Source organism: Primulina huaijiensis, chromosome 7 (genome assembly GCF_012295235.1).
Source record: "Primulina huaijiensis isolate GDHJ02 chromosome 7, ASM1229523v2, whole genome shotgun sequence".
Classification (NCBI taxonomy): domain Eukaryota; kingdom Viridiplantae; phylum Streptophyta; class Magnoliopsida; order Lamiales; family Gesneriaceae; genus Primulina; species Primulina huaijiensis.
In genome coordinates this window covers 2,130,367-2,155,465 of record NC_133312.1, presented here as the reverse complement: position 1 = coordinate 2,155,465, position 25,099 = coordinate 2,130,367, and the positions used below count along the sequence as shown (strand labels likewise).

At 32.9% G+C, this 25,099-nt stretch overlaps 4 protein-coding genes across 9 annotated transcripts; 1 reads left to right on the top strand and 3 right to left on the bottom strand.

Moving 5' to 3' along the window:
- The first annotated feature begins 355 nt into the window (after nt 1–355).
- On the top strand, nt 356–5,239 carry LOC140980990 (uncharacterized GPI-anchored protein At1g61900-like). Of its 2 annotated transcripts, XM_073447166.1 has the most exons (8): nt 356–809; nt 1,992–2,171; nt 2,255–2,860; nt 3,044–3,289; nt 3,417–3,428; nt 3,797–3,940; nt 4,064–4,111; nt 4,789–5,239. In XM_073447166.1, the coding sequence occupies exons 1-8, from the start codon at nt 746–748 to the stop codon at nt 4,857–4,859; spliced, it is 1,371 nt and encodes a 456-aa protein (XP_073303267.1). In that variant the 5' UTR covers nt 356–745; the 3' UTR covers nt 4,860–5,239. The 2 variants fall into 2 exon arrangements, 1 of the variants encoding a protein (XP_073303267.1); XR_012176020.1 differs by lacking the exons at nt 3,417–3,428; nt 4,789–5,239 and having other exon boundaries at nt 357–809; nt 3,044–3,303; nt 3,799–3,940; nt 4,064–4,117.
- Nucleotides 5,240–6,493: 1,254 nt separating this feature from the next.
- LOC140980627 (heat shock 70 kDa protein 16) lies at nt 6,494–13,954 on the bottom strand. 5 transcript variants are annotated; one of them, XM_073446572.1, is made up of 10 exons: nt 13,686–13,949; nt 12,172–13,347; nt 11,512–11,721; nt 10,304–10,405; nt 10,101–10,211; nt 8,764–8,964; nt 8,171–8,317; nt 7,939–8,079; nt 7,661–7,834; nt 6,494–7,155 (listed from the first exon to the last, which is right to left on the bottom strand). In XM_073446572.1, exons 2-9 carry the CDS (start codon nt 13,339–13,341, stop codon nt 7,700–7,702), a joined length of 2,217 nt encoding a protein of 738 aa, XP_073302673.1. In that variant the 5' UTR covers nt 13,342–13,347; nt 13,686–13,949; the 3' UTR covers nt 6,494–7,155; nt 7,661–7,699. The 5 variants fall into 5 exon arrangements, with proteins under 5 accessions (XP_073302673.1, XP_073302672.1, XP_073302671.1 ...); XM_073446571.1 differs by having other exon boundaries at nt 7,704–7,834; nt 10,304–10,399; XM_073446570.1 differs by having other exon boundaries at nt 7,704–7,834; nt 13,686–13,946.
- A 4,630-nt stretch (nt 13,955–18,584) lies between these two features.
- On the bottom strand, nt 18,585–18,920 carry LOC140980777 (uncharacterized). The gene has a single exon (XM_073446817.1). It carries the CDS (start codon nt 18,918–18,920, stop codon nt 18,585–18,587), a length of 336 nt encoding a protein of 111 aa, XP_073302918.1.
- A 1,689-nt stretch (nt 18,921–20,609) lies between these two features.
- LOC140980725 (iron-sulfur cluster assembly SufBD family protein ABCI8, chloroplastic-like) lies at nt 20,610–23,284 on the bottom strand. Its single transcript, XM_073446755.1, has 2 exons — nt 21,767–23,284; nt 20,610–21,057 (listed from the first exon to the last, which is right to left on the bottom strand). Exons 1-2 carry the CDS (start codon nt 23,189–23,191, stop codon nt 20,839–20,841), a joined length of 1,644 nt encoding a protein of 547 aa, XP_073302856.1. The 5' UTR covers nt 23,192–23,284; the 3' UTR covers nt 20,610–20,838.
- Nucleotides 23,285–25,099: the final 1,815 nt, after the last annotated feature.

Genomic DNA, 25,099 nt, shown 5'->3' with positions numbered 1-25,099 from the left:
CTCCATATCTGTTTGTAATTTTCATCTAAAAAATAATCCTTCCATATCCATTTAAATAACATATTCATTCTCAGTCGAATGATTGTGACTTCGCTGATTCAATGAAAAATAAAATATTATATTTTATATAATCAAGAAATAAAGTAAATCTATTTTATTTTTTGGCCAATTTCTCTCGTGTTTTGTTCTCTTTGTGTAGAATTTCACTGTCCCCTGTGAAACAAAACCAGGATTTCGGACAAGGATTATTTTTTCTATTTAAAAAAAAATGAAAACCCTGAAATCCATGCATCACGTGCCATGCACGTGAGTCTTAAAGGCACACAAACAAATTGTGAAGAAAAAGGTTGTCCATGGACTTTAATGCGAGGCTCGGTTCTTAGGTGGATCGATTCGTACTGCTGTCTGTTGTCTGAGTTTCCACACCAAGAAGATTAGAATCAAGAATTTCCTCTATATTTTTCTTGAAAAAGTGGGCCCTTTCTCACAAAATATGTACAGCTTGCGTTAATTACTGCTTCTGTCCCCACTCAACTTGAGCAGCTCATTCATGGCTGCCCCAACCCCCCTTCCGCTATACCCAGATGCCTATCTTCACTCTCTCATTTTCAAACTCTGAATTTTTCTCTTTTTTTTTTGTGCTTCCCTGAGCTGAAATTATTTTCTTGTTTAAAAAACTTGAACTCTTTGCACGTTCATCTTGTATTGTCCGCCATTTTGTTTGCAGTAAGTACAGCAAAGAGAAATGAGAAGAGGGGTAGCTCGAAGTTTCAGTCTTTATCCTTTAGTTGTGCTTTTGATTCTTCCCGGTGAGCAATTACACCTTACATTTAAGTTTCTGAACGGGTTTTGCTTCAATTTAGCGTGATCTGTGGGTTGTTTCACCTCTGTCTTTTGGAAATGATCGGCTTTTCAAGAAACCAAATGGGTATAATTTCCTTTGCGATCTCTGGTGGTTTGTGGAAATTGGGCTTTTAAATATTTGATTTGCAGTATAACACCCTCAGAGTTCTTCTCTGCCATTAGTTGCTTTTGCTTGAATCTCTGAATTTTGCTGCATTGGCTAAATAAATGATCTTTACTGTAGTTGTTTTACTGGGTTGCTTCTCTATTTTTCCTATGGTTTCTCTAGTTGGTATCTACTGTAGGATGATTTGACCTGAATTTCTTTTAGCCAGTCAACTTCTAGGGTTTTAAGTTGGTAATTTGGTGATTTAAGCTTTTTATTTTATTGTAATCTTTTTGTCTTTCGGAAAAAAATTACTGGACCATTTTCTCGCAGGTGCATCTGGTTGACGCATCTTATACTAGTCGGTGCTTAAATTTCAACCTAAGTTTCCTTATCCTTGCTCTTGCATCCTTCTAGCTTGAGTCATTATGCCTTTAAAACGTGGTGATGTTTTCACCGTTTAACTTTCGTAACCTGTATAGCATTTTTCATTTTTTTTCAATAATAGAGAGTGGCGGAAAGATTTCAGCAGCAGCCTGCAAGTTGGGCTGATTTCAATAGAACGAGTGTCTGATAAAGTTCTGTGGATAACTTTTTGATACCTGTATAAGATACTTTAGCTTGGAGCTTTGCAAATGTAGTCAATTAGTGGCAACCTGATCCAACTGATAAGCTCAACCAGTAAACTTATAATTGGTCATTGTTCTGGAATTATAGTGCTACTAGCACTAGAACATGTTTTACTCGTTCCAAGAAAGAAAAAATTCTAGCAAGCACATGGACACCGTATGGGCATACCTACCAATAAATGAACTTCGAGCTGCTATACATGATTTTCTTTGAAATAGTGTATGATACTGTCGCTTAGTTCTGTTAACTTGGCCACAAGTTTATCTATTCATTTTATTTCTTGCAATCAGCATGTTCCCAGTGATGTATCTAGTCTAAAATTTCTTGCAAACCCCAGAAGAATAGCATAACATGTTTCTATCTTTGAGTTCTTTTAAACTGTCGTATTTCTTATAAACATTGTGTCATACAGGGATTGGAAAATCTTACTGCTCCTTGTCGAAATATCATGGAAGTTTTGTGCTAACGGAAAGACGAGCTGATGTATTTTTGCCTGATACTTCTCCTACTGCCTCTCCTCAGCCCTTTCTTCCTCTTCTTGCACCTTCTCCCTTGACACCATTCACAAACAATACTATCCCCAAATTATCAGGTTTGTTCCCGCATCAGAAAATTTAAAATCATTTAAGTTATGGAAGTTAAAATTTGAAATTATTTCACTCTCCTTCGGCACAGGGTTATGTACTCTGAACTTTACTTCCCTCTCAAGCATGATGCAATTGACGTCAACAGATTGCATGGCTGCATTTGCACCATTGTTGGCCAATGTAGTGTGCTGCCCTCAATTAGAAGCCACTCTGGTCGTTCTCATTGGTCAATCTAGTAATGTAACCAACAGACTTGCTTTAAATGGAACACTTGCCTCCCATTGCCTTTCAGATTTTGAGCAAATTTTGGTGGGTCAGGGTGCCAATGTCGGTTTATCTAAGATATGCTTTATTCATTCATCAAATCTTACAGAAGGCTCTTGCCCGGTTAGTGATGTTTCCGAGTTTGAGAGCACGGTGGATTCATCTAACCTTCTTGCTTCGTGTGGGAAGATTGATATTGTGAATGAATGCTGCGAGCAAGTTTGCCAGAATGCTATTTTGGATGCCGCCAGAAAGCTTGCTCAAAAAGCTTATAATATGCTGAGCCTGAATGGATCCCATGTGCTTTCTGACCATACAACTAGGGTTAATGACTGCAAAGGTATCGTTCTAAGGTGGCTTGCGAGTAAACTCGATCCTTTACGTGCAAAAGATGTTCTTCGAGGACTATCAAACTGCAGGATTAATAAAGGTGAGATGTGAATGAAGATGTTATCATGTATTCAACCTTATAACTCCACCATTTATTAATTTATATCCTTTTTTCCATCAAGATCATGAATTTGGATTTTTTTACGTGTTTTGATGATTTCACGTTCAATGTCTTCAATTGACATCATTAATTTTTTGACACCCTTTATATATTGCTCTACAGTGTGTCCTCTGAATTTTCCAAACATGAGCCATGTTGTAGAAGGCTGCAGTGCCGTAACAAATAACCAGACTGCATGTTGCAATGCTGTCGAGAGCTATGTTTCTCACCTGCAAAGGCAGAGTTTTGTCACAAACTTGCAAGCTTTGAATTGTGCGGCTTCACTTGGAGTAAAATTACGAAAAGCGAACATTACAAATGATGTTTATAACCAGTGTCATATTAGCCTCAAAGATTTCTCCCTGCAAGGTTAACTCTTTTCTGTTATTTAATTACGTGTTATTTATTATAAAATAAAGTTCTGCTGATGCTAATGGTGAAAAGTTTCTCATTCTTCCATGCTGATCTCTCTGGAATCATCATTTGTGTGCTCCAGTTGGTACACAGGGTAATTTTCTCATTTATTGCTTTCACCTTTTGTTCTGATCCTTGTGAAAGAAGTGAATTTTTTTTAGACTTTTTATAAACCATTCACCTGTCATCTATTTAGTTATGGTTATTAATCAATCTTATTTTACTGTTGACTTTAGAAAATTGAGATGTTATGATCATCAACGACTGGTGCCAATAATACTAGCATCTTATCTTTTGAAAAGACAGTTTTAGATTTCAATACCATGCAAATTCAATCGTGTAATGACTTGGACTTTGTTAAGTCGAAACATCTTTTGACAAGCCATCTAGTCACTCTTAAATTAGTAAATTACCTTTGCATCCTCTACATCTCATTTGATTTATTCTCTGATTTGAAAATAGAGTCTGGATGCCTTTTACCGAGCTTGCCATCAGACGTGGTTTTCGACGTAACTGCAGGGGTCAGCTTCCTATGCGACTTGAACGACAACATTCCAGCTCCTTGGCCATCTACATCCCAGTTACCAGCTTCTTCATGCAATAAAAGTATGTCACCTAGATAATTTTATTACTGCAATTTCTTCATAAGTGGTAGATTTTTTCACACCAAAAAGATAACTCCTCTTTAAAATTCTCTCTCACAAATACCACAACTGTTTCTAAACACAGCCATCAAGATTCCAGCACTGCCTGCTGCTGCATCGTCTGGGCAAACCAGTAAGTTCTCATTCCATCAATATGTTTGTGGTTGTAACTTTTTATTAGTAATGCTTGGTATTGAAGGTCGGCTTTTCAAGTTTGATAAATCTGGATAAATGACAAAAAAGATCTTAGTGATCTATAGATTCAAGTAGCCAATACTTCTTGTGTTCTTGATATCAGTTGTCTATCACAATCCACTGCTCCTCTTCTCTGAAGAAAAAAAGATCTTTATATGGAGAATTTATTCAGGGATTGTTCCAGGAATTTCGGAGAGGGGAATGGGACATGAAAAGGGGGAGGTGGGGAGCGTCAGTAGATTTTTTTGGGAGGGAGTCTTTCATTTTTAGAAATATTACATATACCGTTTCGAATTTTTTTACGTTATCCCCTCTCCCCCCAGCTCCCTACTGAATAAACTTCTGTATCCCGGCAAATACGGATACTTGGCAGTAGAAGTCCACTTACTGTTTTTGTCAGTACGGCTTCAAAAGATCCCTGAAACTTTCTCCAGCATTGTCTTGCATTCGGATTTATGTGATGAGTTAGTTATTAGATGAATGGCTATGCTTAGAATGAATAATACCGGCTCTTCGCGTCATGTTCTGTGGCCGTTTTTCTCATGTGTTTACTATTAGTATTATACTATTATGGTATTATTATGCTTTTTGACTAGGAAACGTCATGTATTTCAGGTCTTCGATGCACAGACATGAATTCATTACAGCTTTTAATGGTTTCTGCTGCTCTTTTGATTGTTATGTAAAACTTGGCGAAACCATCTTCACAATTTGGTTTGATAAAGGAAGCTAGGCTTTTGTTTAGCATTAGTTCTTGAGGTTAAGAATATTGTGTAAAGTTCGAGCGAGGATGCATCGAGAGAGTCTGGAGTCGAAAAGAGGATTCCACCCATTCCCCAGTAGAAAATTGACTTGAAGGTGATGTGGTGATGTGTTGTCTAGTTTAACTTCTATATATATAATGTTATTTTACCCATTCTTGTGTGATTGTGAAATAAGAAATTTTGTAAAGGAAGGTGATAAAATTCATGTAAAATTCCTACTTGATCATTACCTTGTAAATTTGGGTGTGAAAAGGGAATGTTGTTTCTGACCTTCAAATAATTCACCAAGTTATTTAATCTTATATTTGTTTGTAAAATTGCCGATAAACTTATAGCATGTCTGGCACTAAGTCTAAGACCTCGGGATAAGCTTACACAATTATGTAAAATTTTATTCATCATCTCAAAAATAATATTTTTTTTGCTAAACTAACATAAAAAGTAAAATCTCATATCCAAAATGACCCATCAAAACGCAGCTCATGCTTGAATTGGAAAGGATCAATGATTTATAAAAAAGGTATCATGGAAATGTCATACCAAGAAACTCTTTTGGTAGTTAATGGAAATATTAATATCGATAGTTGGTTGTACAAATCAAAAGCTGTTGTTTCACAAGTTTTGATCTCCCTGAATTATATTGTTTAGATTTTTTTTTGGTTTTCTGTGATTTTTCTTATTTTTTATTTCCAGTTTTTAACATAATTTTAAATTCAGTCAAACCCATGTGTTATTGGGTCGATTGAGTTTAATCTAAATATTTATATGACTCATGAAAAATTGCATAGGTACATTTCTCAAAAAAAGTAAAAAAAAAAAAAATTTGTACAATACATGACCTTGTTCGGCATAGTTAAGCGTCAATTTAGAGAAGATGATGGGTCTGGTTCACTAGGATTCGAGACTCGGCTCGTTAAAATTTTAAAGAATCTATATCCTTATCGACATGTTAAAATTTAAACTCATACTTGACATGATCTATATCCGAAGTTTAACGAGTTTAACCTATCAAACTCATTAAATATTTATATTCATAGAAGTCTTTGACATATCTAATTTTTAACTAGTATATTTATAACAAAATTAAACAAAATAATTCAGTAAAGCCTTACTATCAAAAAATTCAATAAAATTAATCAGTCAAATATAGGACAAGTTGTATACTTTCCACACTTCGATAACAATCTACAAATAGACAATGTTATAGTTTCTATATTTTAGAATCTTGTTTTAATCTTTAAAGACTAGCCACACTTTTTTTTTTTGGAAAAAGACCAGCCACAACTTTTAATGTATATAAAATATAACCTCTTTTAATATAATATTCAAATTCATTTGATGGCTACAATGCTAATAATACAAGTTATCAGCAAAATAAATGCACAAGTTTTGGCTAACAATAGAAAGTGTTTGATCAACTAATCTAGGAAGGATTAAGTTGTTTATTTGTATTAGGATGAAATACATTTGGACTTTGCAGCTGAAACTTGTCTGTCCAGGCAAATATTGAAATATACGAAATTTGAACAAATGCATGCTGGATGAGATATTCAGTATTTATGAATAATGCTTACATAAATCATAATACATCACGACATAAAACTGAAAAATATCCCTTTCAAACAAAAACTTCTATACGAGTTTGATATCACAAAATTCACCAGAAAAAAAAACTTGAATCTTGATGTTGGTGAAAACTTGCAGAGTTTACAGAATATACATGCAAAATTGAGCAATCAAGATAAATATGGCATTGATACAAAAAGGCACTCAAGGAGCCTTGGTATTTCTAGTATCGGTGTCTCCCCAAAAAGTTCAATCTGTAGACCAGCGAAGCGTTTTATTAATGATACTTTCTTCAAAGTTTCAACCCTTGAGAGAATAAAAATGATGAAGTTGGAGAATAGTGCCCTAAATAAGGAACCAAATACCCCAAAGGAGGGCACAAGAAATTGCTGTATCATCACCTGGAGATCTATGTAATATAATATATTATATTAAGCTATGAAAGGAGGAACTATAGACACAAGTCGACATCCATCTGAGTTACAGGTTATCAATTTTCTTCTTGTACTTGGTATATGATCTATCACGATCGTGCTCAAATGCACACTAATCAACATCCATATATTCATCCTTTTGTCCTCTTGTCTCTGATTCTTTGACATCCTCTTGGTTCGAGAATGAAGGCCTGGGTGGTATCAATTGTTTGCACATCCTAAAAAAAATGGATAAATGAAAAGAATAAACAGGGAAAATTACTAAAGGAATGAAGGTGAATTACAAGAAGCATTTTTAGAGACATTGGTCTCCTGTGTGCAGCATCAATTTGGAAAAGTGCTAAACAGTTTTTGTCAACGCTAACTTGACTAGAGAAGCAGAACTGTTGGCAAACACAGGAGTTAGTGCATCATTAGCTATGACTCTCGCTATTATTAGATGCAGATTGTTGTGGTGCAATTGTGCTAAATCCCCATGATAGGTATAATTAAAACCACAAACCTACAACAGTATAGCTGGCTTAGTTTTAGCATAGTTGCAGGCTGAATCCTACAGTGAATAGATCAAAATTCAAGTTACTTGTTAACCAAGATAGGCGTGAAATTTCCTGGATTCAGTGGATTTCTGGAGGGTAGATCTACAGCTATATTAGAAAGAAAAAATGATGGAATTAAATTCAGGTAGGAAAATAACTAAAAATCTAAGTCAACTTAATAAGCTGCCCTTCATGCTTCAAAATTGATTTCCCATGACTGTTTTCCTTACTCGGTAAGGGCCTCGGTTTTCTCCATGATGTGACTAGACCAAAGTATAGGATCAGCACTCTTGGGTAGCGAAGCCTGCTGTTGGGTTTTTTCTCGAAGCCACTGATGTGCTTTCCAGCATTCTGCCCATACCTTTTAAATAAAAGACAAGCCAATCAATCACCTTTTCTTGAGAATCATCCAAACAGCATAGTTTAGCATTAAAAGAAAAATTCATTCATCAGAGTGAACCATACGGCATCTTTTTCGGCATCTCTTTCACCAGATGGAAGTGAATCTATAGCCTCCCGACACTCCACTATGCAATTTGTTAGGCCCCGGGATGCCAGTGCCCTGGCCTCTTCATCATTATATCGATTTTCAATTGGATTCACCATCTAATGAAAACATTAAAAAGTAAATCGATTATCAACTGTCACCTGTTGGAAGTAAGGTTTTCAAGAATTAAAGCAAATAAACTAAATTAACCTTTTTCAAATCCTCTAATTCTCTAGTATAAACATATTCAGACTCATCATCTCCTTCATCATAAAGCCATTCTTCTGTTTGCTGCAACTTACTGGAGATCTCTTCCTTTTCAGGATCAGTGGCAAAACTCCGGAATTTATTCAAAAGCTGTTTAGATACTTATGAGCCCCACATTGATGAATTCAATTGAGAATAAGGTGCGCAACACTTATCACAATCAAGTAAAACAACATTCAGTCAACACATGAGAATAGAACAGTTTTGAAACTTCATGGTTCTTTGACAAAATGTGGTAGAGCCTCACATCTTGACTATTACAGTGAGTCATATCATTTTTCAAACAACACGGAAAAATACATTGGCAAACATCTGACAAACAAAAATGGCATCAGATATTGGCTCAAATTCCCACAAAAAAAGATCTCCGTATTTATGCAGAACCAGACTGATTTCATGAGCCGACCATGTTGAATTTAACCTATGTTTGTACTGACCAATTTGATCATGACCTTTTGCAAGCAACTTCATCAATCAAGCAGGCATGTAATAAAAGCAGAGGATGCAAAAGTTAATCTTAGAGCACAAGGAAATACCTTATTTCGTGTTTCATAAACATATGACTCCAGCGTGTTTTTCTTATCTTTCGTACGCTCCATTATAATGTCTTGCTGGGTTAACTGAAACTCTTTTTGTTGAGCTTGCGAGAGCTCACCCAACATCAATCCACCATACACATTCTCCACAATGAATAAATTATGTCTATTAGTAACCTTTAGCATCTGCGTTGCATGATCCTGCATGGCAGTGGAACACTTATTTAACTTTCTAGTATTACAATTACAAAAACTGGAATGACCAACATGCTTAAACTAAGGTTGTCAAGATTCTTTGCTTACTCACAACAGTTTTTAACACACATTGAACAACTTTGCACCAGCAAAATTGCACAATCAAGTTGTATCTTATCAGATATTAATTTGCTTAAAATGGTTAACCAGTGGCATCAAAAGATGGTTCACCAATGCTTGCAGGCTTTCAAAACAAAGGTATCGTGGGTTTGACCCAGATTTGGAGTCTGAAATCAATGATTATGTGCAATCAGCCTCACCTCAAGGAAAAACAGCTTTAGCTTAAGAATGGTGATTATGATGAGGATTTATGTCGGCTTGTATCTGCTTTAATTTAACCACAAATCAAGCATCCACAAAGTATTCCATCAAAACAAGCTCAATTATTGATCTAATTGATGTAGTAAAGATAAACCAAAAAATAAGAATGAGATATATCTAAAAGACTAGGAACGTTAAGTACATTCGACTTCAAAAAATTTGAGGTAATGTGTAAAAAGCTTTTCTAAATAAATATAATAATGGCCAATTTGAGTATAGTTAATAATATCCACACAAGTAGCAAGAATAAAGGTTGGTCATACTATTTAGGTAATATCACAAAGTTCCATTGCTTAGTTGTCAACCGTTAGCTAAACAAACAGAACAGGTGGCAGATATAAACCATAAAACCGGTAATGTTAGAGGAAGAGTAGTATAGGTAAGACCAAGTCATGAAACAGCTGGGGAAACACTAACAGCCCAGGAAAGAAACCCAGATTACAAGTTTACTAAAAAAAGATCCAAGACCTAAGTCAGGGGAGCACATAGTTAGTTACGCTACACATGTGCCTCTTGTCATTTTTCATTTTATTTGTCACTTCAACAAAGTTCAATACAGTGCAATTCTCTTTTTATTTGCAATGTGTGTGATCAGGACTCAAGAGTTGAATTATTTAAAGTTTTTTCTTGTGATTGAGAGTTTATATATCAGTGGTCATATCCGGCACCACTTTCAGAGCTTAAAAAGTGAAAACATTTTCAATTCAGTAAAAGATCATTCATCAAGTATTTCCACTTTAATTTTTCCCAGTTGGACTTACAGCTAGGCCATCTGCTTTTCCAAAATTGTCTTGATTGTGTGGATCCACATTTTCAAAAACTACAGGATGACAGTTATTTAGAGTAGAACCATCCAAATGATGCTCGATCAGCTGCAGAAGAAACAAAGTTTCCAATAAATTGGCATCAGATCTTCTAAAGTTCTAGCTTCATACACTCATTGGAATAACACACCACCACTTACAAAAGCAGAATTTATGGTAACAATTCCATGTAGGTTTAGCAGAACTTCAATTTTGATCTTTGCTTTCTCTGAGTGAGAGACTTTGACAGGTGCAATCTGAAACTGAAGGAAAATTATGCAAAAAAAAAAAGATATATTGCTGAAATAAATTTAAATAGGCTAAGAAAACGAAGAACTTCAGTCTTGCATAGAATCATGATAAGATGGAAACAGTATCACGAAAAGGGAATCCACAGCGGTTTTGCAAAGTTTTCAGCTAATTTGGAATTCAATGACCAGCTAACGTTTTAAAACGGTTTTTCAAGTGTTTCCTTGCCTGCAGATACAGCATTTAGGATGTTTCAAATCAATGACTAGTAGAAGAGGCAAGATTCTCAGGGCGCATAATATGCAGAAGAAAGCTAGAATTGCTTTCCTATCACTGTTTAATCTTTCATTTATGATTGGTACAGGTCAACCATTTGAAGTCCCAAACATTGTGTACAAGAACAAGTTTTAAAAGTTTAGCATAAGTGAATAAGTTTAGCACTGCTGCAATCCACTAATACAGTTTTAAGAATATAATTAAAAAACAGTGCATGAGAATATATCAAACTTGAAGAAGTTTATACATATGCAAGATGTGCTTGTACATTTTTTTTATCTTTCAACATAAATTCATGGCATAAATGTTAGGAAAAATCATCTAATGGTTCAACTGTGGAGAATAAAGGTTACATTTCCCACTTTCAACTTTCAAGGGAAAGTAGCATTCTAGGAGCAGAAGCAGACAATGATTAACAAACATTAGGAATAGTTAATTCAGATATAGTCATGGAGTATATTAGATTCTTCAGTCAAACACATAATTTGATAAATCAATCGTCAGAATTCTATTTGCTTCGTTGAGGAGAATATTACTGCTCAAATAATAATTCAATGCTCTAGAACTTTTTTCTAATCAAGCTATCAAGTCACTAATAGATCCTTCTCTCTTACTTGCAGTTCAAAGGCCCTAAATTGATGGAGGTGGCTTAAAACCTTCGAAGTTCTTCATTTCACAGAGGTGTGGAATATGACACTAGTGCACATTACCTCTCAAAAGACAAATTACCAGCAGCATGAGTTTACCTAGCCGAAACAACAGAAACCTCAAGCAGCCCACATGCTGATAATTTAATACGCAAAAACATTTAGCCATACTTGACACAACTTAATAACATATATACCTTAAAAGAACTGATTCTGGTGGGTACGCCAGGAGGTAGCTCTTCCTGATTTGTATATAATGTTTCTATGTCAAATACATCATTTCTGTGCAAAGTAAACATCTTTGTACTGGGAAAAGGATTTCTCTTGGGAAACAATGCTTTGTTCGTCAATTTGAGTAGTCTTTCATTAGATGCCAATCCGATCGAGAATGGGAAGCAATCTTCCACCTGAAAATGTAATGTGCCAATCTTTATTGTGCTGTCAACGCATGGGAAAAGTGGTATAGAAATGATGCTAAACATGTTCTGCTCTATCTGAACTCTTGACTAAAGGGCCTCAAAGCGAGCCACTATCCGGAAATGAAATCAGGCCTACATACCACTCTATCAAGTGATAGTTTATTTCTGCTCATTGCGGTCAAAAAATTCATTGCAAGGTTAAAAAGCAGGTACTTTAAGACAATGGTTGGATGTGACGACATACATACCCTTATCATGTACCTCGATATTTTTTATCATGTTTAGAAGAAAACCTATTCCAATATTTACTTATTAGATGTGATCTCCGGTTCAACCAACAGGCTCTTATTAAGAACAAGTGACTACAAGTCCTTTAAAGACGTGAATAAAAAGCAGGAATGCATAAAAAGAAATGATTCAATTTAGCAGAAAATATACCTCATACTCTCTCGCACGGAATGTGGAGCTAAGCATCGCGCATTGCATGGCACAGCCAAGAGCCACACATTCACTGGCATTTATTGTTCGGCGAGCCTCCTTTCTGAAAAGTGAATTCAATATTTTTGTAATGGCAGGTACTCGAGAACCTGATCCAACAACTTCAACAGTATGAACCATTTCCACAGTCAGACCAGAATCAAGTAAAGCCTTGTGGCAGGTAATCTTAATCCTTTCCAGTAAATCAGATGATAGCTTCTCAAAATCATCTCTCGTAATGTATCCCCTTACATCTTTCTCTTCCATCAAGCATTCGATATTCAGTGGTGCCTCGGGATTAGCACTTAACACTTTCTTTAGTTTCTCACATGCCGCTCTCAACCTCAAAGAAGCCCGGGCATTAGCACATACATCAATATTGTCCTGTTCCCGGAACTGAGTAGCGAAATATCTAAACAGAATCTCATCAAAGTCTCTTCCTCCTAAGTTATCATCAAAAGCATGTGATAGCACCTTCATAACCCCGGGCGAAAATGATACGACAGCAACTTGTGTATCGCTATGACCAACATCAATGAAAACAACATTTGTTGTCCTGTTGCTCTGAAAGTCAGTCTTATATATACCATAGCCCAGCGCAGTAGCGGTGCAGTCATGGATCAACCTTAACGATGTCAACCCGGCAATTTCTGCAGCACGCAAATATGCACGCCTCTGCAGATCTGTGAAGTAACTTGGTATACCAATCACACATTCGGTAACGTGTGTCTCAAGATTCTTCTCTGTAACCTGCTTTAAATGAGCAAGGAACATTGCTAATATCTGAATTGGTGTGAAACTTTGTATTTCATTCATGTATTGCAAGTGAATCAAAATTCCACCATCGGGGCCCTCAGATGCCTTGAAAGGAAACAATCTCAAGTCATTTTGCACGGTGGATTCACTAAATTTCCGGCCAATCAATCTCTTGATTTGATAAATGGTTGATTTTGGGTGCATGGTTGCGGAGGCAGCTCCAGCAGAGCCCAGAAACCTCTGCTTTTCACCAAATGAAACCACAGTTGGAGTTTCCCTTTTCGACTCATCATTCAGCAACACATCAATCCCGCGTTGTTTAGCAGCAGCTATCACACTGTTCTCGTTTCCAATGTCAAACCCTACCGCACTCATCTGAAGCTGAAAGCCCGATCACAGAATCCTCAAATTTCAAGTAAACACGCAAAATTCTATTCCATTTAAACGAGTTCTCAAACCATCTTTACGAATAAATCAAACATATCCAAACGAAAACGCACTATTACTTGCATGAGATTGCCTAAACACGACGAACTCTGATTTTTTTTCAGAAAATCGAAAATTACAAACAAAAATCGAAAAGACCAAAAAATTGACTTCACATAAAAATTAAAGCATTACATAAACTGCGCTAGTAACAGATACGAGACGCACGATCTAACCCAACTTCATAAGTGAATTGCAACGAGTACATAAGAATCAAAGAAACTGAAACGTACCTCTGGATTGCGAAAAGTTGACCAAGATGGCGGGAACCCTAACAAAAATGGAAAGTAATATTAGATATGGAGTGGATAAGAGAGAAAATCTCCGAAATTCCAGCGCTGACAAATTTTGTTATGCTTAATCACGCTGCATTCCATACACAGAGAAGACGCGGAGTATAGATTATTAAATTTGTAAAAAAATTAACATCTTGCATCGTAGAATATCAGTAATTTTGAAACTCGAATAAACCATATATTTCCAGATTTTAAAAAAATTACTATCACACCCATAAATTTTCATACCAGAAAATTTAAACATTAAAAAATTAAAATTGCCTTGCCATGGTGCAACCAACTAAATACCATGTTAATAATCATTAACATATCACATTATCGCTAATTACGAGATCGACTATATAGATATTAGTTCTTCAAACTAAGTGATTTTCTCGTATTTCATCTCTTAAACCAATATCTAAGATATCGTCTTTAACCACCTTTATCCAAGTTTCCAATTTTTTATCTCTTTTTCAACTCCTTCTTTTAACATGTCAATCTAAGATATGTCAAATTGGAGTCGTATTTAGTTTCCTCTTCAGATGACCAAACCATGTTATATATCTCTCTCTAATGTTATTCTCTACAAGGATACACCTAAATAACATATAATCATTTAATTCCTAATTTCATTATTGCGTGTTTTGCTACGCATTCATCTTAACATATCCATCTTTGTTACATCATCTTATGCATATGTAGTCCAGTAGTAGCTCAACACTCCGAGACATAAAACATAGTTGGTCGAACAATAGTCTTATAACATTTTTTTTCAATCTCGAAAACATTATTCTATCGCATAAAAATATTTACTAGCTCTACGATAGAAACACAATATGTCTTACTTCCTGCATCTTATGTATCTATCCACATCTGACTTCTACATACTTGTCTAATTGAGAAAATTCTTAAAGTAATACCTCCACCTAGTTTGATCTTGCATTAAAACTGCACCATCTTCATGTTGATACATCTAACATCGTTCAAATATTTAGTGTTTCAATCTCTGGCTTTCACTATTTTAAAAATATCTTTATTTCCATCTTTTGTACCTCGCCTATCATAGAGATTATTTTAAGTTTTTTTTCCTTAACGTCTTATAATACTCTATTACTGAGTACTTTGGTATTTAGCTTCTTGTCAGTTCTTGAAAATCTTACACTCAACCATATCAATTAGTTTCTTCTTCTATGACATAATAAATTTTAGTTATTAGATTATTAAGGTATAATGTCAATTAAAAAAAAAACATGAGAAATTCACATTATCTAATAAGGCTTGAAAAACAGAAACTAACTCCAGTTAGACGGTAAATTCGAATCTTTTGCCACTAATTATCAAACTGCGGCTGGGGCACTTTGTTGAATCCACGTCCGTAATTATAAAGTCTGCTACATATTAATTTTACATATACAATATAAAAATCTATAGCATAACTTAATAAAATTAATATTTCAATCATTTAAAAACAGATATACATATATTATTAATATCTTGCCACAATTCATATATTATGAAAACTAGTATTTTACACATAGTATTATTTCATGGAATTAATTATTAAAAATAATAAGTCTTAATGTTTGAAAATTTATTGAAATTATTGCTATAATAAAATGAATATATTTAAATATTAATATAAAAAAATTATTATGTGAAAAAAGATTAGGTCTCTTGTGAGACGATCTCACGAATCTTTATCTGTGAGACGGATCAACCCTACCGATATTCACAATAAAAAGTAATATTCTTAGCATAAAAAATAATACTTTGTCATGGATGACCCAAATAAGATATCTGTCTCACAAAATACGACCAGTGAGACCGTCTCACACAAGTTTTTGCCGTGAAAAAAATTCATATCATTTGAGATAACACTTAAATGAGAATGACAATTTTCTGTCGTTAAATTAACTTCTTTATATTGACTGAGTGGAACTGTTACTAATATATATATATATATAAATTTTAAACAATAATAAATATTTTTCAAAAAGTCAAATTTTTCTCATTTATTAGATGAATAAATTTTTATTAAAAATTTAATTATTTTTTAGAATATGTTAAAAAATATTTATATTGAAATTTCAATTAAGATAAATAATAATAATAATAATAATAATAATAATAACAACAACAATAACAATTTACGGATACTTAATCTACCAAAATCCACCATGAAACTCTTTTAAAAATTTGAAAAATGTAATATTATATAAAAAATTATATTTTATTTAATATATTAGAGAGTAATGATAACTAAATATATAAAAATAACACAAAACTTAAAATCATAATTGAAATGATATAATAAATATAGATATTTAAATGTATTTTACATTTTCAAAAGACTTCAAATTCAAATTATTTTTTTTAAAAAAATAAAAGACTTCTATTTCAATTATGCATTTATTTCCTATTTATTTTCAAATGTTTAATATAGTATGTGAATACATTAATACTTATTTATTTTTCTCGTAATTTTTTTTGCGACAACTTTTCAAATATGGCAAATACTTTGTTTATAAATCTTAAGCAATAGAAAAATATTTGTTTTTTGTCTATCAAAATTTTAAGCCATAAATGAATATTTTTCAGCAAATAAAAATATCTGTCATTTATTAAATGAATAAATTTTGATTAAAAATTATAACATCTAAAAGAATATTTATATTGAAGTTTTAATTAAGATACATAATAATATCAAATCATTGTTCCAAAATTCATGACGACGTTTTTTTAAGAAACTTGGAAATCATAATATTATATAAAAAATTATATTTTATTTATTATAATAAAGAATAACGAAAACTAAATATTAAAAATAATACAAAACTTAATACAATAACTAAAAATAAATAAAATGATATAAAATATAGAAAATTAAATGTATTTTATATTTTCAAGAGAAATCAAATTCAAATTTGATTTTTTTAAAAAAAATTGAAAAGATTTCACATTTAGTTACTCATTTATTTATTTTATTTAAAAATATTTAATGCCGCGGATAAATACATTAATATTAATAAATATTTTTTTCAGGTACTTTTCAAATATATCAAAAACTCTACTTTTATATATATATTAGTACCTCATCCGTCCAAAAAAATAAATACCTTTAATTATTCAATCGTGCACGAAGTATTAAAACTAGCAAGTATGAGCGTTTAAATAATTACTTAAAATTATTAATATAATGAATATGTTTAATTACTATATAAAATATTTTATACATTTGAAATCATATTCAAATAAAGATAACAATTCAGCCGTAAAATTGAAGTTCTAATTAAATAATAATAATAATAATAATAATAATAATAATAATATCGATATATGGACAGTCAATGTACAAAAAATTCACGATGTCATGTTCACAAAAATATTGAAAAACATAATAATATATAAATTTTTATAGTTTATTTAATATTTTAAATAGTATGGACAATTAAATATATAAAAGTAACATAAATAAAAAATCGTAACCAAAACTAAATGAAATGATACGATAATTGCAAACATTTAAAAATGTTATTTACACTCCACTTTTTTTTCTAAAATACCCTTAGCATTTATTTCCTTGCTCTGAAATGCTTAACATGTCTTCAAATGATTTGTTTAAAATATTGATATAATCATACTGCATACAATTTCTTTTATAAATTTATTTTATAAAATTTCTCTACCGTCTTTTATACAATTTCTATACCGTCAGTCATGACCCCAATATAGACAATATTATCTGTTAAGATTTGATGTCACTATTTTATGGTCCACTTAGCCAGTCAGATCAAACGGCGCAACGTTAGCAGTTTGACGTAAAAAAAACTTCCCACGAGGTTACCCATCCCAATACCACTCTCACTCACACACAATTAACCTAACGGTTTTATTAATATAAAATATAACAAGATGAGATTTGAGATTTTATATTCATATTTTTTTAATAATCGATATATAATTAAGGTAGCTACTAAATTACACACATACACAAAATTCAATCAATTTTGAATCCAAAATTTTACAAATCATGTCTACCATATATGCCATTTCGTATATAGTTTCTAAAATAAATTGATAATTTCAGATTGCCAAACAAGTACGCTTTTTGGCCCCCCAATTTTTTCGACCATGTTCGAACTTCGAATCGTAAATCGTTAATGTATTTACGATTTTTTTATCGGTAGTTTATTTTTAATGTATAAATTTTTTATTTTGATAACTAATGCTGCTAATTATTATTTAATGGCTCTTGAAAACACAATTTAGCACATTCTTCAAAAATCAAGTTGAATGTCGTAGCACTTTCAAAGTTAACAAAACGACTTTCCTTTCCTATAATACAAAATCATGGGATGCAATCAAAACAAAAGATATTTCGACTTATTTAGATTATTTAACATATTAGCAAATTAAATTATGTAATAAATGAGGAATTAAATATGTTTTTATTCAGCATGTTAAAAATGATGAGACAAAAACTTAAGTAAGACGGTCTCACGTCGTATTTTATTTTGTGGGACGAAACTTTTATTTGGGTCATCCATGAAAAATTATTACTTTTTATGCTAAGAGTATTACTTTTTATTTTAAATATTGGTAGGATTGACTCGTCTCAAAAATAAAGATTCGTGAAACTATCTCACAAAATACCTAATCAAACGATGAACAAATGAGAAGCATAATAACCAGGAACAAACCTTTTCACTGCGTAAAAATGGGATCCAACAGACTACCTGCTTAATCACGGTATAATGAACTGAACTGCCAAACACCTCCCTTTCGTCTCACTTACAGAACAAGAACGAGAAAGAAAAGTACTTAAAAAGACGAGAAAGTGCATATGTTAGAAACTCAAAGCACTGAAGGGATCATCGAACCAACTGTCGTGCCCCGTTTGGCACGCAGCAATTGCTTCCAAGATTTCAACACACAGTTAACTTGCTTGCAGATATCAGATTTAGCAGAGGAAACCGCGGAAACGAAACCCCTTTTCATCTTCTTCAGCCTCCTGCCAATCTTGATTTTTAATCGAACTATTCTAATTCTGAGCCATGATGATGATCTCCTCGTATTGTCTGCTTTCTGCAAAGTCTTGTAAATCAAGAACTGCGCCAGCCTGTGCTGTGTTTCTTGGGGATCTTCGTGTTCAATCCTTGAGTAAGAGTATGGCCTCTTCGAAACAGCCATTTTAACTTGGAGATGGAGAAACGCTCAGGGAAAAGGGTGTCTTAAGACTGCAGGATTTATAGGGAGTAGCTGTATAGTTATATTTATTTCTATTTCTCTGTAGTTTTAGTTTAGTCTTTTATATTATATTATATGAATTTATTAAAATACACGAATATTATAATTGATGCATTTATTCTATGTAATTAATAATTAAAATGTATATATATTAGTATTTGAATAACTATTAAAATTATTGATTTAATATAAATACATGAATATTATAATTGATGCATTTATTCTACGTAATTAATAATTAAAATGTATATATATTAGTATTAATTTGAATAACTATTAAAATTATTGATTTAATATATTGAATATAATTAAACTTTAAATATTGTTATAAATATTATTATATAAAAATATTTATATCATTTGAGATCACTCTTAAATGAGGAAATTAAATTGACTTCTTTATTTTGGCTTAATTAAAATGTCACTAATACAAAAAAAAATCTAAAAAATCATATATTATTTTATCTATTAAGTTCTGATTAAGACTATTAATAACAATAGCAATTTATATACAATCATTATACCAAAATTCACGATTAACACTCTTCTAAAAAGTTTGAAAATAAAATATTATACAAAAAAATTATATTTTACTTAATAATATAATAAAGAATATTGAGAACTACACATATAAAAGTAACATAAAACTCAAAACCCTAACCTAAATTAAATAAAAATGATATAATCATTTAAACACTTAAATATAATTTATATTTTCATGACATCATAAATTGAATTTTTTTAAGAAAAATAATTAAAAGGTGATCTGCTCTCTTCATATCAATTTGATATTATATTATATTCAAAAGATAAGTATCTCTATTAAAGTGTGTGTTTCAGTTTGGTGAAGAAACAGTGCATGTGGTTGAAAATTGTGAGATCCGATTGAATTTATTGAGCAGAATTGTGCTGGCCAAGGGGCACACCACCATTTTCTTTCTTTCTTTCTTTCTTTCTTTCTTTCTTCACACAGTCAAATAAATACACCGGCTGAACTTTTTTGAAAACATTGTGGAAGATAAACAAAGGACCCCCCAAAAATATTAGACTAGACACCGACGCATAATTAAAACTCACATTCTGCTCGATGTGCAACTCTTTAAACAATATATTTTGTAATTTGATAATAATATTTTGGGCCCTATTGTAATTTTCGTAGCCTGTCGTGTACCTGCTCTGCTGGAAGACATTGTACTCCAATAAGATTAAAGACTTTGAAAGACACACTTGAAGCTGATATTGAGTTCACAAGTCATTCGCCACTCTTTGCTTTTGGAGTCTTGACTCCTAATATGGCTCTATATGTATATTGTGAGATATGTTTTAGCAAATAAATAAACATCAATCAAACGTGTGCCCATTAGTCTTCATAGTGCGTAACGGTTTGTTGTCTTTTATAAATGTGGTCAAACAATGGAAAAAACAAAAAAACCTATGTATACTTTTGTAGTTTTGGTTGATTATTACTTGTTAACTCTACATTTTATGTGTCAAAACTGAACAAACGATGAACACCCTAGGTTTTATTACATGATGCTCTACAGTTTTCATGTTTTCCCATTCTTGCTGGGGTGGACTCCGAAAGATTCAGGAGTCTGACAGGAGCAACAGCAACCCTGAAAACAAAAGCCATTAACAGGAAATAGCGATTTTATTCACCAAAACTCGTTCGAGGCATCTTCTTTCTTACCAGATACAAACAAGTGATATATTATGCATCCACATCACGTACAAAGAACAAGCAGGCTCTTTGCAAATGGACTCGACTCAGACACATTTTTACAGATAAAAATTAATTATCAAACAAATATCTAGTAGTTTAAGAAACATATGAGTGTCGTCTCTTTATAGTTGTTGCAGCTTAACCAACCGATCCTTCCAGTTTCAAGCTCATGAGCTGGTTAACCTCGGCGCCAAATTCATCTGGAAGTTCATTGAAGACGTCCCGGCAGAACCCAGAGATCATGGAAGCCATCGCTCTCTCATAATCAATACCTCTTTGTTGGAAGTAAAATAACTGGTCATCACCAATCTTCGAGGTGGTGGCTTCATGTTCCACACGAGCTGAAGGGTTTTTCGCCTGTTAAGAGAACAAGTTGAGTTGATAGACAACCTTAGAAATCTAAAAAGATTTTATGTCACAACAACTTCTGGATTTGTTTTGTGATGGTTCCAGCTTTTACATTTCAGGCGTAATAGCTAATTATACTATCAAACTTTTGGGACACACATGAACGAGCACCATACCTACAATATCTTCAAAAACCAAGAATATACGAGCAAATTCAATCTCCTTCCCTAGACCCGAAAACCTAAGACAACTAAAATCCAGGAAGCTTAGAGCTGTATCTTGCCCGTTGTCACCAGGACTATTGCACCCTCAACAAACAGAGACAAGATATGAGATGTTGAGATTACTACTATCACCTTACCACACTCAATATGAGCGTCAGATAAAATTTATTTATTTCCACAAAATTCCCAAACTATCCAAATTAAAACAGCAAAGATATACCAGGTGAGAATGTAAAGGAAAAGAATAAACATATTCAGTAGGAACTTATAATTTTGAATTTCAATTTCGACCACATCGTTCCAACATCAAAATGGAGCTCAGATCATGAAACAAAACCAACTGAGGTGCAAGGGTCCAATCAATACGTGCCAATCTTTAATACAAAACCAAGTAGATCAGCTTGAACAATCACATATCAAACCAACAAAGCCATACAAAAGAAAAGAACGCGACATCTAGAGCAAACAAAATGCAGAGAATTTCAAATAAATACCTGAATGTATGGATAAGTATTGGCAGCTGCATTACTTCCGATAAGCATAGAGTCGCATTGAGAGGAATTCCGAGCGTTATCTGCATTGGACAATACTTGGACTAGACCTCTATAACAATTCCTTGAATGCCCAGCAGAAATTCCTTTCGAAATGATTCTACTCTTAGTATTCTTCCCCTTATGTATCATCTTTGTCCCCGTATCAGCCTGCTGATAGTTATTGGTCAATGCCACAGAATAAAATTCACCAACAGATTCATCACCCTCTAAGACAACACTTGGGTACTTCCAAGTAATAGCAGACCCCGTCTCAACTTGAGTCCAGGATATCCTGGATCGAGCTCCAGCACACAAACCTCTCTTGGTCACAAAATTATAGATCCCTCCTCTCCCCTGAGCATCGCCCGCATACCAATTCTGAACCGTGGAATACTTAATCGCGGCACCGGCATGGCAATACAACTCCACCACTGCTGCATGTAACTGATTAGTATCATATGAAGGAGCAGTGCACCCCTCTAAGTACTCCACTGAACTTCCTTCATCTGCAACTATCAAGGTCCTCTCAAACTGCCCAGTTTCCAAGGCATTTATCCTAAAATATGTCGAGATTTGCATAGGACACTTTGTGTTCTTAGGTATGTAAACAAACGAACCATCACTAAACACTGCTGAATTCAAAGCTGCATAAAAGTTATCATCTGCAGGGACAATTCTCCCCAAATACTTTCTAACCAAATCTGGATACTCTTTGACAGCTTCAGAAATAGAGCAGAAGATCACGCCAGCCTTCTCTAAAGTCTTCCTATGTGTAGTGGCAATAGAAACACTGTCAAGAACCGCATCCACCGCTACGTTAGCCAATCGATTCCTTTCATTCAAAGGAATCCCGAGCTTATCAAAGTATCTGATAAGCTCCGGGTCAGCCTCATCAAGACTATCCAAAGTTGGCTTCTTTATTGGCTCAGAATAATAACAGATATCTTGAAAATCAATTCTAGGGTACTGATTATCAGACCATTTAGGCTCTTTCATATTGCAAAATCTCTCATAAGATTTCAATCTAAACTTCAACATCCAATCGGGCTCACCCTTTCTTGAAGAAATTAACCTAACAGTTTCCTCAGAGAGCCCCTTGGGGATGGAAAATGAATCAATCTCCTGCGTGAAACCCCATTTATAGTCTCTTTTCAAGAATTTGTGAAGTGGGTCATCGTCATCTGCAGTCGATGTATCCTTACTCGGGGAATGGACGGTGGTATGGGAATCATAGCTGACGTCGGCCCTAATCTTGTGAACACCTCTTGAATTGGGGTTTCTGATAAAGGGAGATCTGAGGCTGGAGTGAAATAGAGACCCTTTGGACAGTTCTGATATGGGTTGTGGAGAGAAGGGTGAAATTCCGTTGGAGAGAAGAGCAGCCATTCGGCGGGTTGTGGCGGTGAAGACTGCAAATCGAAATTGTTCAAGGCCACCAAGTTCGAAAGGATAACTAAAATAATTCGAGTGATTACCACGTGCCTTGTTATATATATCGTTCCGTGTTAGTGCGTGTGTGTTAAGGGCAACTCCAACGCTGCGCCAAAATGGTTGCGCCAATTTGACACAGGGGTCATTTTTTTTTTTTTAATTTTTTTTTTTAATTTTTTTAAATGTGTATTTATTATAAATATTTGTATTAAAAATTGTAAATATTATAAAATAATAGTATAATATTTATTTTAATAATTAGATATTTAATCCTAAAAATTTTTAAAAATATAATTGTTGATTTTTAAAATATTTATTTATGTTAATTATTAATATTTAAAAACTAATTTGATTTAATGATTTTTAATTAATATAATTTAATAAAAATACAAAAAATTTCTATAACAATACAATTCATAACTAAAATGAAAAATATATTTGAAATACAAATGAAATTTGAAACACATAATTCAAATACAAATACAAATACAATAATCGAAAGAAAAATATATTTAGAATATATTAAATAAAATATAATAATTAATATATATAAAGTAAATGGAATATTCCGAGAATATTTTTTTGGTGTAAGATTTGAAGTAAATGAGTTGGAGATGGATGTTGTATTTGGTGCAGAAATCGCACTATTTTAGTGTAAAATTTACACCAAAATAGATTTTGTGGTTGGAGATGGCCTTAATCTTTTTATGGATATATAAAGAGATGACGATAAAGTTGAATATTTGACGAAAATGAAAACAAATATGATAAATAAAAATAAAAATAAAAATAAAAAATTAAGACAAAGAATATGTAATCTTGCCTGAACCCTACCTATTTACTCGCCTATTTTCATCCGAGTCCAGAGTGAATTTCAGTGTTTGTCATACATATTTTTTGTGTTTAGATTAGATTAGATGTTAACCATTCAAACCTAGAGTTTTAATACTATATGATTAAAAATAACATAATCATAAAAAATAATTTATAAATTTCAGCATTAAAGTAAACTTTTAGTATGTTACAAAAAAAAAAAAATGTAAACTTTCAGTATCACCCCGCATTACTATGGTTATAATGACAATTAAGCTAGTATTGTATTGAAAAAAATACGATTGTATTGTTTTCACTACAGAACATATTTTTTAAATTGTTGTTTTTAGGACGAAAATAACACTTTCAAGTCAGAAAAAGAACAATCGAGTCATCCAGAATATACTAAGAGAGTGTTTGAGAGAACTTCTAATATGTATTTGTTGGTTTCTAGTTGGTTGAAAGTGTTTTAAGGTGTTTGTGAATATCAGTTTCTTCTTCAACTTCTGTGATTTTTAACCAAAAATTAGAAGAAATTTTGAGATGATTTTTTTTTGCTTCTATTTTTGTTAACAGTTAAAAGTTACAATTGACATTTATTTTCTTAAAAAAAATTTATCATATTTTACAATTGCTCGCAAATTGTGATTTTGTACATCTTAAATTAATATAATAAACTAAATTCATGGAATCGCAATTGTTTAGAAAAATGAAAATTTAAGTTTAAGTTGGAATTGGATTACAGGGCTTTGGAGAATGATGCCCAGCGTAAGCATCTCTCTTGTTATTTTGCATTTTTTAGTTTTCAAAAAACTAAGGCTAATCCGGTGAGTGACGGAAATAATTGATTTTAATTCCGATCGGTTTGGTCGAAAAATATATCCGTTTATTCGGTTTTGAAAAATTCGATTTGATTTGATCGATTCTGACCGAATGCCTCACCCCTAATGAGAATAGAGGCTACTAATATACCGTTTCAACTACTACAATAAGATAGTGATCGAATTCAGAATTGCTTAGAACAATCACAAGGACAAAAGACCAAACAGA